Genomic DNA, 14541 nt, shown 5'->3' on the forward strand with positions numbered 1-14541 from the left:
CGTCAGACCAGGTGTGTGAGCCGGCTGCAGTAACCGCGACGGTGGAGAAGATAGTGGAAGTTGAGAATGCTAAGGACAGCATTACCCACTGCACCACCACTGAGGGTGAGCTTAATGAGATTCCGGGAACTTTTTCTATGGACAATGCTATGGACATTTCTGTGATTAATATGGACTATTCTGAGGATGTTTGGACTGAACTTTCTAATATCTCTGAACTTACTACTCATCATAATTTCCCACCCACCCTCCCTCAGTTTATTAACGATAATGTGTCAGCCATGCCACCACTGCCACCTGTCAGTCCTTCTGCTCACCCTCAGCTTAACATCTGTGCAGTGGGTTCGCCGCAGGTCTGCCAGTCACCATCGGCGTCATGGCTGGAGGATTCCTCATCTCCGCCTCCAGCCTCAGAGTCCCGGACTCCGCCTCGGCCCTCCGAACCTGCGGCTCCACCCCGTCTCTCAGCTCCCTCGTCTCCACCGTCGCCCGTCGGTCCACCAGCTTCACCGCGCTCCATCGTCCTTCCGGCTCCGCCTCGGTCTGTCGTCATCCCACCTTCGCCTAAGGATTCCACTCCTCCGGCTACGCCTCGTCGCTCCATCCCACCGGCTCCGTGGAACTCCTCCATCCCTCTGGCACAGCCTCAGTCCTCTGTCGCTCCGGTTCCGCCGCGGACCTCCGGATCTCCGCCTCCGCCTTGGTCGCCAGAGCCTTGGGTTCCACCTTGGCCCTCCGGATCCTCGGTGTCGCCCGGGATCATCGGCTCTCCGTCTCCGCCTCGGGCTCTACCACCACCTGCTCCGCCTCCGTCGGTCGGCCCCCGGGAGTCGTCAGCCCACTCTCCACCATGGCTCCTCCCTCCATCGGCTCCACCGTGGGGTTCCATCTTGGCTGGGGTCTGGGTATCTCCTGGCTCCTCCTGCTCCGGATCCCTCCCGTCTCCTCCTTGGCTCCTCCCTCCGTCATCACCACCATGGATTATTCAGCCACCACCCTGGACTTCATTCCTGGCCCCCCTTCCAGAAGAACGTCCTCCACCAAAACCCCCTCCTAAGGACTTTGTAGTTCGGTCGGCGCGTGGACGCGCCTTTTCCGGGAGGGGGGTGTAATGTCACACCCCTGGACTTTAGTTGGTTTCTCCCATCCTTTTCCCCCCGCTGGTTTCTGTTACTTGGTTTGTTCCCATCATTACCCACACCTGTGTTTGTAATCATCATGTCTATTTAATGTGTGTGCTTCCACTGATGTGTGTCGATCGTTAAATGTTACCACGTTGTGTTCCTGTTTCTGCCTGCTTCATTTGGATTATTAAATACCTTCACTTTTACTCCGTCGTTGTTCGTGTGTTTAGTGTATATCGTGACAATTAGTGGCATCAAATATTTAAAAGATATTCATAGTTTATACCACACCACATTAGCAACTTAACTAAATAATCACAAGCAGATCAGTAATTATCACTTACAAATGACTAGAAATTCAGATCACAGTCTTAACACATTTTCCCTTTTTTTAATATCTAAAACTGATTTGAGAGAATAATGAGGGACTATTTTAATGACTTCTCAAGCAGTTCTGATTTATATTTAACATAAACCTGCTTTGAAGACATAGTTCATCCAAAAATGAAAATTCTGTTAATAATTACTCACCCTTATGTCATTCCAAACCCACAAGATCTTTGTTCATCTTCATAACACAAATTAAGATATTTTTGATGAAATCCGAGAGCTTTATGACAGCAATGCAACTAACATGTTCAAGGCCTAGAAAGGCACGTGTCGAAGACTGAAACAGACTTTTAATTTCATTTTGGGTGAACTATCCCTTTAAATGACAAATAAAAAATAAAACTAGCTTTAAAAGTCAACGAGACTTTTTTTTTTTTTTTTTTTTTTTTTAAATAAATGGGTCCTTGCCAGGAAAAACTTCTACCCTCCAGACAAAGGACTTCGAAAATTACATATTTTCAAAATCGACTAGTCAGTGGGCTGTCTGAAAGACTGGTCGGTCAAAAAGCCCTGTATAATTAGTCTGGTTTATGTCCACCAGAGACCATCAAATGTGCTTCAGTGGATAAATGGATACAAAGTGCACACTTTCAATAGGTTAACTGACAGATATTGAACAAATAAGTAGGCAAAATAACAACCACAACCTTTAATTGCACAAAACTACCATAGTCCTCACAAAAAAAACATGCATAATAATAGGAACTCTCTGCACACACCAGGTGATTTGAAATCCAACAGTAATTGTCTTGAAATGTACCGGTGAGGCAGGTACATTTGTTACAAAAGCACTGTGGCCTGAATTTAGTCACGCAAATTCTTAGAGATGGTTAATTGACTGTCAGCATAGTAAAAGCCATTATGAGAGGTTGCGTGTCTAAATTCAACCCCTGTAGTGAACTTCCACTAAAAAAAAAAAAAAAAAAAAAAAAAAAATTAGGTTCGAACATTTTCGCTTTTTTGTACATTCATTTGAAATGAGGCATGTCACCACTGATCAAACTGTGCACATCTTCTCCCTCCCACCAGCTCACAGAAATGTCTCACTTATACGCATGTTTCCTTTCACAGGCTCATTTTCATCATATGATCAACAGGGGAGCGATATAAATCTGTTTGAAGAAAGTGGATAACAGGATGCCAGGCAAAACGTCTTCACGGACTACTTATGCTGTCAGATTTTTTGATCTGATTGCAATGAGAGGAAAATTTATGCATGGGCAGAAAGGACCACATCAGAACTGATTTAATTCAGTGCCAGGGGTGGGTAGAAGGCACTGACTTAATTAGGTTCTGTAATTTAAGTCAAGCTCAAGGGTTTCACCTCCTCATCTTTGCTCATACTTTCTGAAGCGGACTCAACAGGAGAAAATAGGCTGTTGCAACAGCTGTCGTCCGGATAACAGATTAAATACGATAGAGCGGAGGTGGTTTTATCATGCTATTTTGTGGATTACACAACCCTGACCTTCTATTGTCTACAGCAAAAAAAAATTTAATTTAAATTACACAGCCTGCTCATCCACTTCAATCTTTACAATTTTAAGTTCAACACAGAATGACAGAGTGTGTTTTTGTGTGCATGAGATATTTATTCTATCCCAAGGGATAGAGCTTCAGAGCTGTAAAAATGATAACATTCCCAATTCCACTATCATCCACTTACAATCGCTTTTTTTCTTCTTTTCTTTTCCTTTTTTACACTACCAGTCAAAAGTTTTTGAACAGTAAGATTTTAAATGTTAATAATTTTCTTCTGCTCATCAAGCCTGCATTTATTTGATCCAAAGCATAGCAAACAGTGAAATCAGTGAAATGAAACATTTTTGCTATTTAAATAACCAGCTTTCCATGTGAAAAATGTATTAATATTATCATCAATATTTAAAACACCTGAGTAAATTTTTTCAGGATTCTTTAATGAATAGAAAGATCCAAAGATCAGCATTTATTTGAATTAATAAGCTTTAGTAACACTATAAACTTTACCATTTAAAAGCTTGAAGTCAGTATATTTATTTATTTATTTATTGGGGAAAGAAATTTAATACATTTATTTAGCAAGGATGCTTTAAATTGATCAAAAGTCATGATAAAGACATTTATAATGTTGCAAAAAAATCGAAATCAGATAAATGCTGTTCTTCTGAACTTTCTATTCATCAAAGAGACCTGAAAAAGTCTAGGTGATTTCAATTCAAGATAATAATAATTAATGTTTTTTAGCAGCAAATCAGAATATTAGAATGATTTCCGAAGGATCATGTGACTGGAGTAATGATGCTAAAAATTCAGAGATGAAATTGCAGGAATAAATTACATTTTAAAATATTTTAAAATAGAAAAGAGTTATTTTAAATAGTAAAAATATTTCAAAAATGTACTGTTTTTGCAGTACTTTGGATCAATACATACAGGCTTGGTGAGCAGAAGAGACTTCTTTAAAAAACATTAAAAATCTTACCGTTCAAAAACTTTTGACTGGTAGTGTGTATATAGTATAAATTCATAAATTTATAAAAGAACAACAAAAACACACTATTTAAAGGGATTTCACCCGAAGATGAAAATTTGCAGCCAAGACTGACAAGGAAGGGAAATGTTTAAAAAAAAAAAAATTGTTGCATAAAAGTCATTATGTTTGTTTACTTTGTGCACAAAAAGTATTCTCGAAGCTTCATAACATTACGGTTGAACCACTGATGTCACATGGACTATTTTAACAATGTTCTTACTATTTTTCTGGACCTTAAACGTGCCAGTTTTGTTGCGGTCTATGCAGGGACAGAAAGCTCTTAGATTTCTTAAAAAATATCTTAATTTGTGTTCTGAAGATGAACAAAGGTCTTTGGAACGGCATGAGGGTGAGTAATTATTGACAGAATTTTTGGATGAACTATACCTCAAAAAAAAAAAAAAAAAAAACTATGAAAGGTTTATTCTTTGTGGGAGACCTTCAAAGACAAAATAAAGAAAATTATAGACCACAGACAAATATCGAAAAAGAATGAAGGACAAACTCTACCCACCAACATGTGGTACACCAGGGATATCAGAGACAAAAACAATGCACCCAGAAGAGAGCGGCTGCATGTGGGCAGTGCTAAGAATATCAAATAAAAAGCACAAGACACATGTGGGACTCATAAAATTTTTTCCTTGCTTTACAAGGTCATACAAGAAAATCATAAATTCAACACATTTTGGCATCTCAGGGCTGCCGGGAGCCTGTTTTCCTGCTGATACAGCCGTCAATGAAGCAATTACAATTCAATGGCCAATGGCAGAGTCAGAATTAACTTCCAATCCTGTCCCCTCCGTATCCTGCAGTTTAAAGAATTGTTTTCACAAAGCACATCAAGAGGAGCCAGTTTCTCTCCATTGATGGCTGATCTGAGCAACGGGTCTCAAGATAATCCCTTACGATGGCCGTTTCTCATCCTTCTGCAGGGAAAGATCCATACAAGCCTAGAAAAGCACCGTTTCTTCACCAATTGCATCCATGTCAAAAACACTCTTCTGCGGGATTCTGTGAGAAAAGGACAGTTCGGCACAGATGGCGAAGCCCAGAACTGCCGGTGCAAGCATGCCGAGATTGCAAGCAGCAGCAAGTAGCTTGAGTGACATTTGCCAGCTGGCTCTCAATATCCCTCAGCTAAACCAGCACTGACAGGACTGAACCTGTTTGAAGAGGTAAAAATGAATCACCAGTCGTTTCACATGGGCAAGGCTGCTTGAAATTACAGGGCCAAGCTTAATTGGAGTTGGTTTAATATGTGCCCTCGCCTTCCAAGAGCAATTCAATCAAGGGAATCTTCTGAAACATCCTTGATTGGACCCATCTTTCATTTTTTTAATTCGCAGGCCAAGGTTGGTTCGCTCTCTCAGTTCTCGTGATATATGGAAGAGTATTCCAGCACACACCAGTGACCTGTCGAGTCTCATTTGCCCTCTGTTCCCTGAGCCATTGAGATTCCGAGTCCAGCCCCGTTCCTTGAGCTGCATGACCAATGCGGCCGGTTATTGAGAAAAAGGTTGACAGCAAAGGTCATGCAAGATTGAAAAGTTGAAAATGAAAACTGCACCTTGGTATATCTTTTATAAGCTGTTGGTTGTGTTGTAAATGACATGACTTGCAGGGTTTTTTCTTTATATTTCAAGCCAAATTGTAATCCCTGACCTGTATCCAAGAGCAAGGACAAGTGTACGACCCAACAACATAATTTGCATGCAACCACTGTTCTGTACAGACATGGTGTCACGGGAACTGCATACAGTTGAAGTCAAAAGTTTAGATGCACCTTGCAGAATCTGCAAAATGTTAATTATTTGACCACAATAGTGGAGATCGTGCAAAATGCATGTTATTTTTTTATTTAGTACTGACCTGAATAAGAAATTTCACATAAGAGATGTTTACATATAGTCCACGAGTAAATAATATAAAATAATTTATAAAAATAACCCCATTCAAAAGTTTACATACACTTGATTCTTAATACAGTGGGTGACAGATGTTTATGAGTCCCTTGTTTGTCCTGAACAGTTAAACTGCCTGCTGTTTTTCAGAAAAATCTTTCAGGTCCCACCAATTCTTTGATTTTTGTTTTTTTGTATTTGAACCCTTTCCAACAATGACTGTATGATTTTAAGATCCATCTTTTCACACTGAGGACAACTGAGGGACTCTAAAACTACTACAGAAGGTTCAAACACTTACTGATGCTTCAGAAGGAAACATGCATTAATAGAAAACTTTGCATTTGAAGATCAGGATAAATGTAACTTATTTTGTTTTTTTGGGAAACATGCATGTATCTTCAGTAGATGCTGAAGAGCAGTACTAAATGAAAATAAAAATTGAAAATTGTACACATTTTCAGTGAGTTGCATATGAGTCCCCCAGTTGTTCTCAGTGTGAGAAGATGGATCTCAAAATCAAACAGTCATTGTTGGAAAGGTTCAAATACACAAAAACTCTGAAAAACCAACTAATTTGTGGGACCTCAAGGACTTTTCTAAAGAACAGAAGGCAGTTTAACTGTTCAGGACAAACAAGGGTCTCATCAACAACTATCACAAAAAAAAAAAAAAAAAAAAAAAACCCGCTGTGGATCATTCAGGTAACAACACAGTATTAGGAATAAAGCGTACGTAAACTTGACCGGGGTCATTTTTAAAAATTCAACTATTATTTTCTCTTGTGGACTATATCTAAAAGTTTTTTTTTATGTGAAATATTTTATTCAGGTCAGTACTAAATAAAAAAAATAACATGCACCTTGTATGATCCTTCTTATTTTGGTAAAATAATTAACACTAAGATTCTGCAAGGTGTATGTAAAGTTTTGACCTTAACTTTAGGTATAATGAATAAAACTTCAAAAGTAAAAAAGCATTTTACTTATATGCCAACACTTGGATGTCTTTATATTTAAAAACAGCAACTTCTTAACACATTGGTAACACCTGACACAAGAAAGTAAGTCGCAAGAATCTCTATGAGACAGCAATTTCACTTTTAGCCTGACTTCTTTTCTAACCCATTAATTTTGCAACAGTGTCTTTGTGATGACATGCCAAACCTGAAATATCTCAGACTGCTTTAAAGCGATCACATCAATCATTCATCAGGGAAAGTCATTAGCTAAAGCAGGAACTCCAACAACTCCTGAGATGCAACTTTCTGTTTCAAGAAATTCCGCTTTAAAACATTGACGTGGTGCTGGATGGTGCCAAATTAGTTTGACGGCAGTTTAAAAAAAAAGAAGTAACAAAATTATATAAATATGTATGAATTGTTTGTATACTGTTGTCATTATTCTAATAATATAAAATTAATTTACATACATTTGTATTAATTGTTACTTGTTTCAGTAAATGTAACAAACTAGGGGTGTCCATTTAACATTTTAATTTAGCAAAACTGAAATTTATATGTTATAATATAAGTGTTAAAATTAAATACTCATATCTCCAGAATGAGAACAGGCAGCACAGAAAGAAATGACAGAGCTGGTTACACTCAAAAAGCCTCTTGCGTTCAAAAACAAGTGGAAGGTCTGCAGAACAAAACAGAATCGACAAAGATAAACGGCTTTAAACTTCACACACAGTCATAAAGATTCAACATATTTGCCAAGATGCTACAAAACGAATGTTCAACTAACATTAACGATAGGCTCATTTTCAACGGAAATAAATCTAAATAAACAGCCTCCATTTTTTTTATGTCTCTCTAATGCTTTCTACGCTGTTGAATTATTTCTTAGCACATACTGATAGATGCATTCAATTGTGATTTATTTAAATAATTTCACCATCATGCAATTTATGTTCAAATCGACTGACAGCCCTACTAAACACGCATTGAAAAGGCAGAGAAAGCAAACTTCAATGACAGCAGCGGCACAATTCATTTGGATCCTTGATTGCAACCAGTCAATCCTCTCACCCCATGCGCTCGAGGATGTGTGTCTTTGAAGAGCATTGATTTAACAGTAGGAGGGCCTGAACAATTGTCCACCCTGTCATCCCACTGCTGTGCCAATCAAGAGAAGCTTCTCAACTATTTCATGTCTATTTCTTCTCCTCTCCATCTTTCTGAAAGGACCTAGTGGGAACTATTCATTAAAATGTCCACCTTGGTATTGATATGAAGTATAGGAGTGCTTTTTCATTCTTTACATTCAATCCACCATAAATGTGTGAACCTTCAACCATAGTGAGGATAACAAACTCAACTAGTTCACTTTTAATTTCACCTGCTTGAAGAAAAGTGATCGAAACATTAACAAAGAACTGGAAAAATCCAAAAACCCAAGACATACAAACACATCCGACCCCGGGTCAAGGTCTAAACACAAGCACGTCTTCCTTTCCACCCATTTCCAATGCACTCACCTTGTCTTTCTCCTCCTGTCTGTCCCTCATTTCCCCTCCTGACCCAGAATGTCAGTGGCATTTCTGCTTAAAACTCAACAAAAGCTACACCAGAAAACGAATCCATTAACCGTGAAACCTATCAGGGGAAAGCAGAAACGGCTGACGCAATAAAAGAGATGAGCGTTACTTGCGGCGAGGATCATTCTCTCAGCATTTCAGCTGTGAAGGCCCCTGTCAAAGTCCCTTATAGTGAGACTAACTCTTTGCAATGCTTATTGCAAGACAATGACACAGCCTGACAATTCAAAGATGGATCTATCCCCAAATAAGACACAATATTGATTAAAACGCAGTAATTAATGTCAAACTTATGGATGCACTTTTTGTCCACTAATGATAACCGATAATAAATAGTATGTTGTGTAACTAATAAATTACATTTTTGCCTTCTGAAGTTTGCGACTGGAGATCTGAAGATCATAATATGTACAGCCGATTTGACCAATGCATAACTACTGGTTTTTTTTTTTTTTTTTTTAAGTTATCCTAATAGGAGCAGAAGGGTTTTTAAGCATCTTGGCCTCTTAGTTTAGGAGTCACACTTGGCTCCTTTGTGGTCAAAAGTGACCAATGCCTTTAAAAGTAACTTATTTTTCTTCAGGAAAATCAATGAAATACATTTTTCTTTAATAATATTTTGTGATTATTATTTAGAATTTTGAGGAGTTTTTATGATACTATGCAATATTTATACAATCAGAAATATTTTTTATAGGAATTTGGTTTTTCGCATTTTCTATTCATTTCCTATGTCTGTCATTTTTTATCAAGAAGGAGCCAAGTGTGACTATTTTTTTTTATTGAGCCTTTAACATATCCGAATCATGTCAGTGATTTTTTTTGTGTGTGTGCTCTCATAGCTAATGCAACAAAAGTCACCAAGTGTCATCTCGTTCTAATTAAGCGACGATTTTTTAAATTTCAAAACATACAATTTTTCGGTCAAAAATGACCAAAGAGGCCCAGAGGGTTAAGCATATTTCAGAAATTAATGGTATTCTAAAACACAATATAATAAACTTTAAAGAAATATTTGAAAAAGAACTCAAAATTAGAGAATACGTATAGATTCCTCCAAGTTATTGCTGTTAATCTAATTTCCTTATTATTTGAGAAACCCTAAACCCTGTTTAGTGGGGTTGCACGAGGTGACTGAAACCTTAGAATAGAAGGTTGTCAAGAGTGTTATAGAATAGAATTTATGACAAGAGTGCTCCTCAAAAATCTCCTTCATAACAGGAGTTCTGACCTTTTTCACAAACAGACTTTCTTGTTGCCTTTTTCCCTATTACACATTAGAAATAATAAGAAATGATATATCAGATGAAAACTTAAAATGTCAAAATTCATCCTTTGGAATGCCATTTTAAAATCAGACATTGAATTAACATGGAAAATGTACATCAAAATCATATTACTAAATGTTCTTGTCCATGAATTATAAAGATTTAAGAATCAATTCTTCACTTTCACATCTCTGTTCAAAAATGGGAGTAACAGTTAAGGGGTTAATGGATCGCCATGCCCATATGTGACCCTGGACCACAAAACCAGTCTTAAGTCGCTGGGGTATATTTGTAGCAATAGCCAAAAATACATAGTATGGGTCAAAATTATTGATTTTTCTTTTATGCCAAAAATCATTAGGAAATTAAGTAAAGATCATGTTCCATGAAGATTTTTTGTAAAATTCCTACTGTAAACATATCAAAATGTAATTTTTGATTTGTAATATGCATTGTTAAGAACTTAATTTGGACAACTTTAAAGGTGATTTTCTCAGTATTTAGATTTTTTTGCACCCTCAGATTCCAGATTTTCAAATAGATATATCTCGGCCAAATATTGTCCTATCCTAACAAACCATACATCAATAGAAAGCTTATTTATTGAGCTTGCATATGATGTATACATCTCAGTTTTGTAAAATTTAACCTTATGACTGGTTTTGTGCCCACAAAACCAGTCTTAAGTCGCTGGGGTATATTTGTAGCAATAGTCAAAAATACATTGTATGGGTCAAAATTATTGATTTTTCTTTTATGCCAAAAATCATTAGGAAATTAAGTAAAGATCATGTTCCATGAAGATTTTTTGTAAAATGCCTACTATAAATATATCAAAAAGTAATTTTTGATTAGTAATATGCATTGTTAAGAACTTAATTTGGAGATCTTTAAAGGTGATTTTCTCAGTATTTTGATTTTTTTGCACCCTCAGATTCCAGATTTTCAAATAGATGTATCTCGGCCAAATATTGTCCTATCTTGTCCTATCAAATATTGTCCTAGCTTATTTATTGAGCTTTCATATGATGTATACATCTCAGTTTTGTAAAATTTAACCTTATGACTGGTTTTGTGGTCCAGGGTCACATATATGGTTCCATTGCTCTGCTGGTCCATAAATCTGGCACGATCAAAGTACTACTCTTTCAATATTCAAAGTGCTAATAGAGACCGAATTTTCCAAGCATGATACAGAGCTATCTACACAACTACACAACGTATAGCCCACATACTAATAACAGCCTAGATATTTTATGTAGCTTCATTTGCGCGCATTGGGGAGTCGCTCTCTAAATGCAGGGTATTAAAATTGCTTTTGGTTTCGTTTTAACGATCCCGCGAAACTCTCGACGGCGCTGGGCGTGCATTCTACAATACCAGAAATTACTTTAACAAAACCATTTGAAAGTGGGTGGACACCAACGGGATTTTGAAAAGCGTGTCCCCAGTGGAAATTACGCCGCTGCGTGAGTGGAACTCTGCCGCTGAGTTATCATCTGATGTGAATGAATGCCGCGTTGTACAGTATATTGAGACATATATTATATATGTTTATTGCGAACCTGTCACTGCATCAGCTCACAGCAGTCTGTGCAGTAATTAGGCTAACAAAAGTTTTGTAAAATATAAAATATAATTGGCTGAATCGTATAAATGCTGGATTAATATCGTGAGGGGGGTCGAATCGAGATTGCGATCTTTTAACGATTAATTGTGCAGCTCTAATGCAAATGTTTATCACAACCTCCTTCAGCAACATGCAGTTCCTTCCCTGCATTCATCACCCAATCAGCCTGCAATTTTCACGCAAGACAATGTCCCCATCACACTGCAAAATGGGTAAAGTTTTTTGAAGTTAAGAGTCCTGATCTAAACCTGATTGAAAACTTTTGGAAAATTCTTTTTCCAAAAGAGACAAAGTTATGGCTAAGAAACCCAATAGTCACCATACTATGGAATAGAGTAAAAGAAGATTGGACCAAGATTTTGATCTCACTCACGCAGTGTGTATATACTGTATATATATATATTTAAGCATACATTCATAGTGCTGGATAAACAACTTGTAGGGGGTGATGGGTCTTAAGGCATGTTTGAGAAGCATACACATAAAAGAACAAGAGATAATACAGATCTAAAATGTAAAATCAAACGGCTGTCAACACTTACCTTTGTTGGACTTTCCACATCATTTCCCTTTGCAGTGATGAGGGGCACTGGAGAAGAAATCAAACAGAAAACATCAGATCACAACAATGAGGGTACCATTAACATGCTGTCAGAACTGTGAGTCTAAAAGCCTATGATTTTCTAATGTAAATGTTACGTGATCCTTTAAGCAGAGGGAGTTAAAAGCCAGCTGATTAGAGGAGAATCTCTTCTCCTTTAATCTGTACTAGCGTTAGGGACTTCTGTCTGCACCACATGTATTTTGCAAAGTTTTTCATTAGAGCAGGAGAAGCTTCTCTCAAATTACATTTCCATTGATCCCGAGAAGAGAGTCGTTTTGCAAGGAGCCTCGAAATCGATATCGAGCGTCAAAACGGCAGTTGCAGAGATGACTTTTGGTGCCAGTGAAATCTTTGGGAGTGAGCTTCGGTTCCTGAGAATACGGCAGCCATTAGGCTGTCCTTGGACCAGTTCGTAATTGCTCCTTTTACTTATCCGCTCCTCGGGTGACATTATCAGAGCAGAGCCATGAAGGTGTGCATTAAAAATCCAGATGAACTCATATGAAGGTTAAAAGGCATTTGCTTCTCACTACTTCACAAGTTCATTCGCAACCTGTGACATCTTCTTTTACATAACTCTTTAATGAGGCTGAGGTTTACACCTCTAAGCCAATAGTTGGTTTGAATTTTATATTGCTTCTTTACCCCTGGCCCTGTATGCGTGTAACTAAATTATTTATGGAGTCCAGTTCTTTGTAGATGTCCAGCTCTTGAGAAGCCTGAAGAAAAATCCCAGCATTCTGAATTAGGTTCAGAGTTTTTCATATAAACATACAAATGGTGCCAAAATCCAACAGGCAAAAAAATAAGTTGCGTTTCTTGGCTTGGTGTTATGCTGAATATATTAAATCTGCATAAACGAATGGCTCTGTGCTGAAAATGTCTGCTGGCTGTTAAGAAAAAAACATCTTTAAACTCATTAATGTGGACAGCGATGACAACCAATATCTAACACTTGTTAAAAGAAGATGACTGGTAAACAGCCATAGAGAAAAGTGGAAAGGAATCTAGACTTGGCAGCATTAAAGCTCAGAGTTAACTTTGAAATGAGGAAACACTGAGCAATATCACAAACGAGGGGAATCAAAAGGTCATGTGTAAATGTAACATGATTATGTGAGCTCATTAGATCCAAAGAGTGCGAGTGGCTCGGAGGATCTAATTAGTCATGTGGGTTTGAAAATAACGTTGCTGAACAAATTATATTAATAACAACGTATAGGTGCGCATTTGTCTTTATACTTTATATTTAATGTCACACTGTTTGCACACACAGCTTTACTGCCGAGGGAATAATTCAACATGCTCGCCTAAACATTTCTCCTTTTCACAGACTATTGGAAAGGCCAAATTAATTTAGTTAATTAGTTTGTTTAGATGCTTAATGTGAATGAACAGAGCTTAAAGAATAGTTCCTGTGCAGCATTTTAGGTCTGATTTTTAAATGCTATTTGTTGTTGTATACATGTTTCTTGTCTATTATAATATTAGCAGTTTTATGCATGTTTCAGTTGCTATGATTGTTAGGGCTGTCATGATTCCTTGATTCAGTTCAAGTACTCAATTTTAAAAAATCCTTGATTGCAATTTGCCGTGTTGAGTAACCGGCAAAATACCGGAAGTGGCACATCCAAGGAAGAAAAAATATGAAACGCATGAGAGTGCATAATATATAAAACTAATTTAAAAATCATAATAAAGCATAATTCCATTGTGAATTTACAAACGCTATGATTCAATTAAACAAAAACATGCGTAGCAGGTTTAACATATGCGTTTTAATGATTTATAAGCATGTAGATTGCGTACGTGCGTGTCAGAGTGGCTCTGTTCACGGTAAATGCTGCTCCACACAAACAGTTATCATTTACATGTGTGGAGCGTCTCAAACATTTCTATATATTGCTATGAGTTTGGGTGTCTTATAACATTCATCTGGGAATGCAACATGAGCCATTTCATTATATTTGTAAGATAAATCATTTATCCACCTTTTTTTCCCCATAAGCGTGGACATGGCCATTTGTACATTTTATGGGTCTGGTTTCCGGTCTTACCTGTGATCAACTATTTTTAGCTGCTGTTTTGCCGCTTGATATTGCATGATGTGTCTTACATTATTATTTTAAAGTATCTTAATTATAAACACAATGGTTTGTAGTGCAAACAGTTTTACAGTTTACTGCAAGTTGTTATTCATCTCACTGTAGCGGCTAATAAACCTGAAGTCTCATCCACAGGCTTACTTTCACATTGAAGAATAAGGTGGATAAACACAGGAGACATACATCATTATCTTTTCTCAATATGCTAAATGTTCATCGTGATTTCAAAATAAAATCTTAAACCCTCGCTCTGAGTTTACACATTTTGATGTCCGCATATTCAAGAAATTACAGTGGCTGTTGCATTTCTGTTAAATATTAAGGCCAAATATTAAGGATTAAGCTTGATTTAAATGTTGTTTAGTCTATATTAAACAAGGATTACTTTGTGCTGTAAAATATAAAAACAATTTGTCAGGCTGTTGGCACCCTCTACAGGCATTTGCTATAATGCATA

At 37.2% G+C, this 14541-nt stretch overlaps 1 protein-coding gene across 1 annotated transcript in view; it reads right to left on the reverse strand.

Moving 5' to 3' along the window:
- The window catches only part of b3glcta (beta 3-glucosyltransferase a), a 397462-nt gene that overhangs the window by 368805 nt on the left and 14116 nt on the right, over positions 1-14541 (reverse strand). Inside the window, exon 2 of the mRNA XM_073817308.1 lies at positions 11918-11964. Coding sequence (XP_073673409.1) covers positions 11918-11964 — 47 coding nt within the window. The remainder of the gene's footprint in view (positions 1-11917; positions 11965-14541) is intronic.

Source organism: Garra rufa, chromosome 14 (assembly GCF_049309525.1).
Source record: "Garra rufa chromosome 14, GarRuf1.0, whole genome shotgun sequence".
In the NCBI taxonomy this organism is placed as follows: Eukaryota; Metazoa; Chordata; class Actinopteri; order Cypriniformes; family Cyprinidae; genus Garra; species Garra rufa.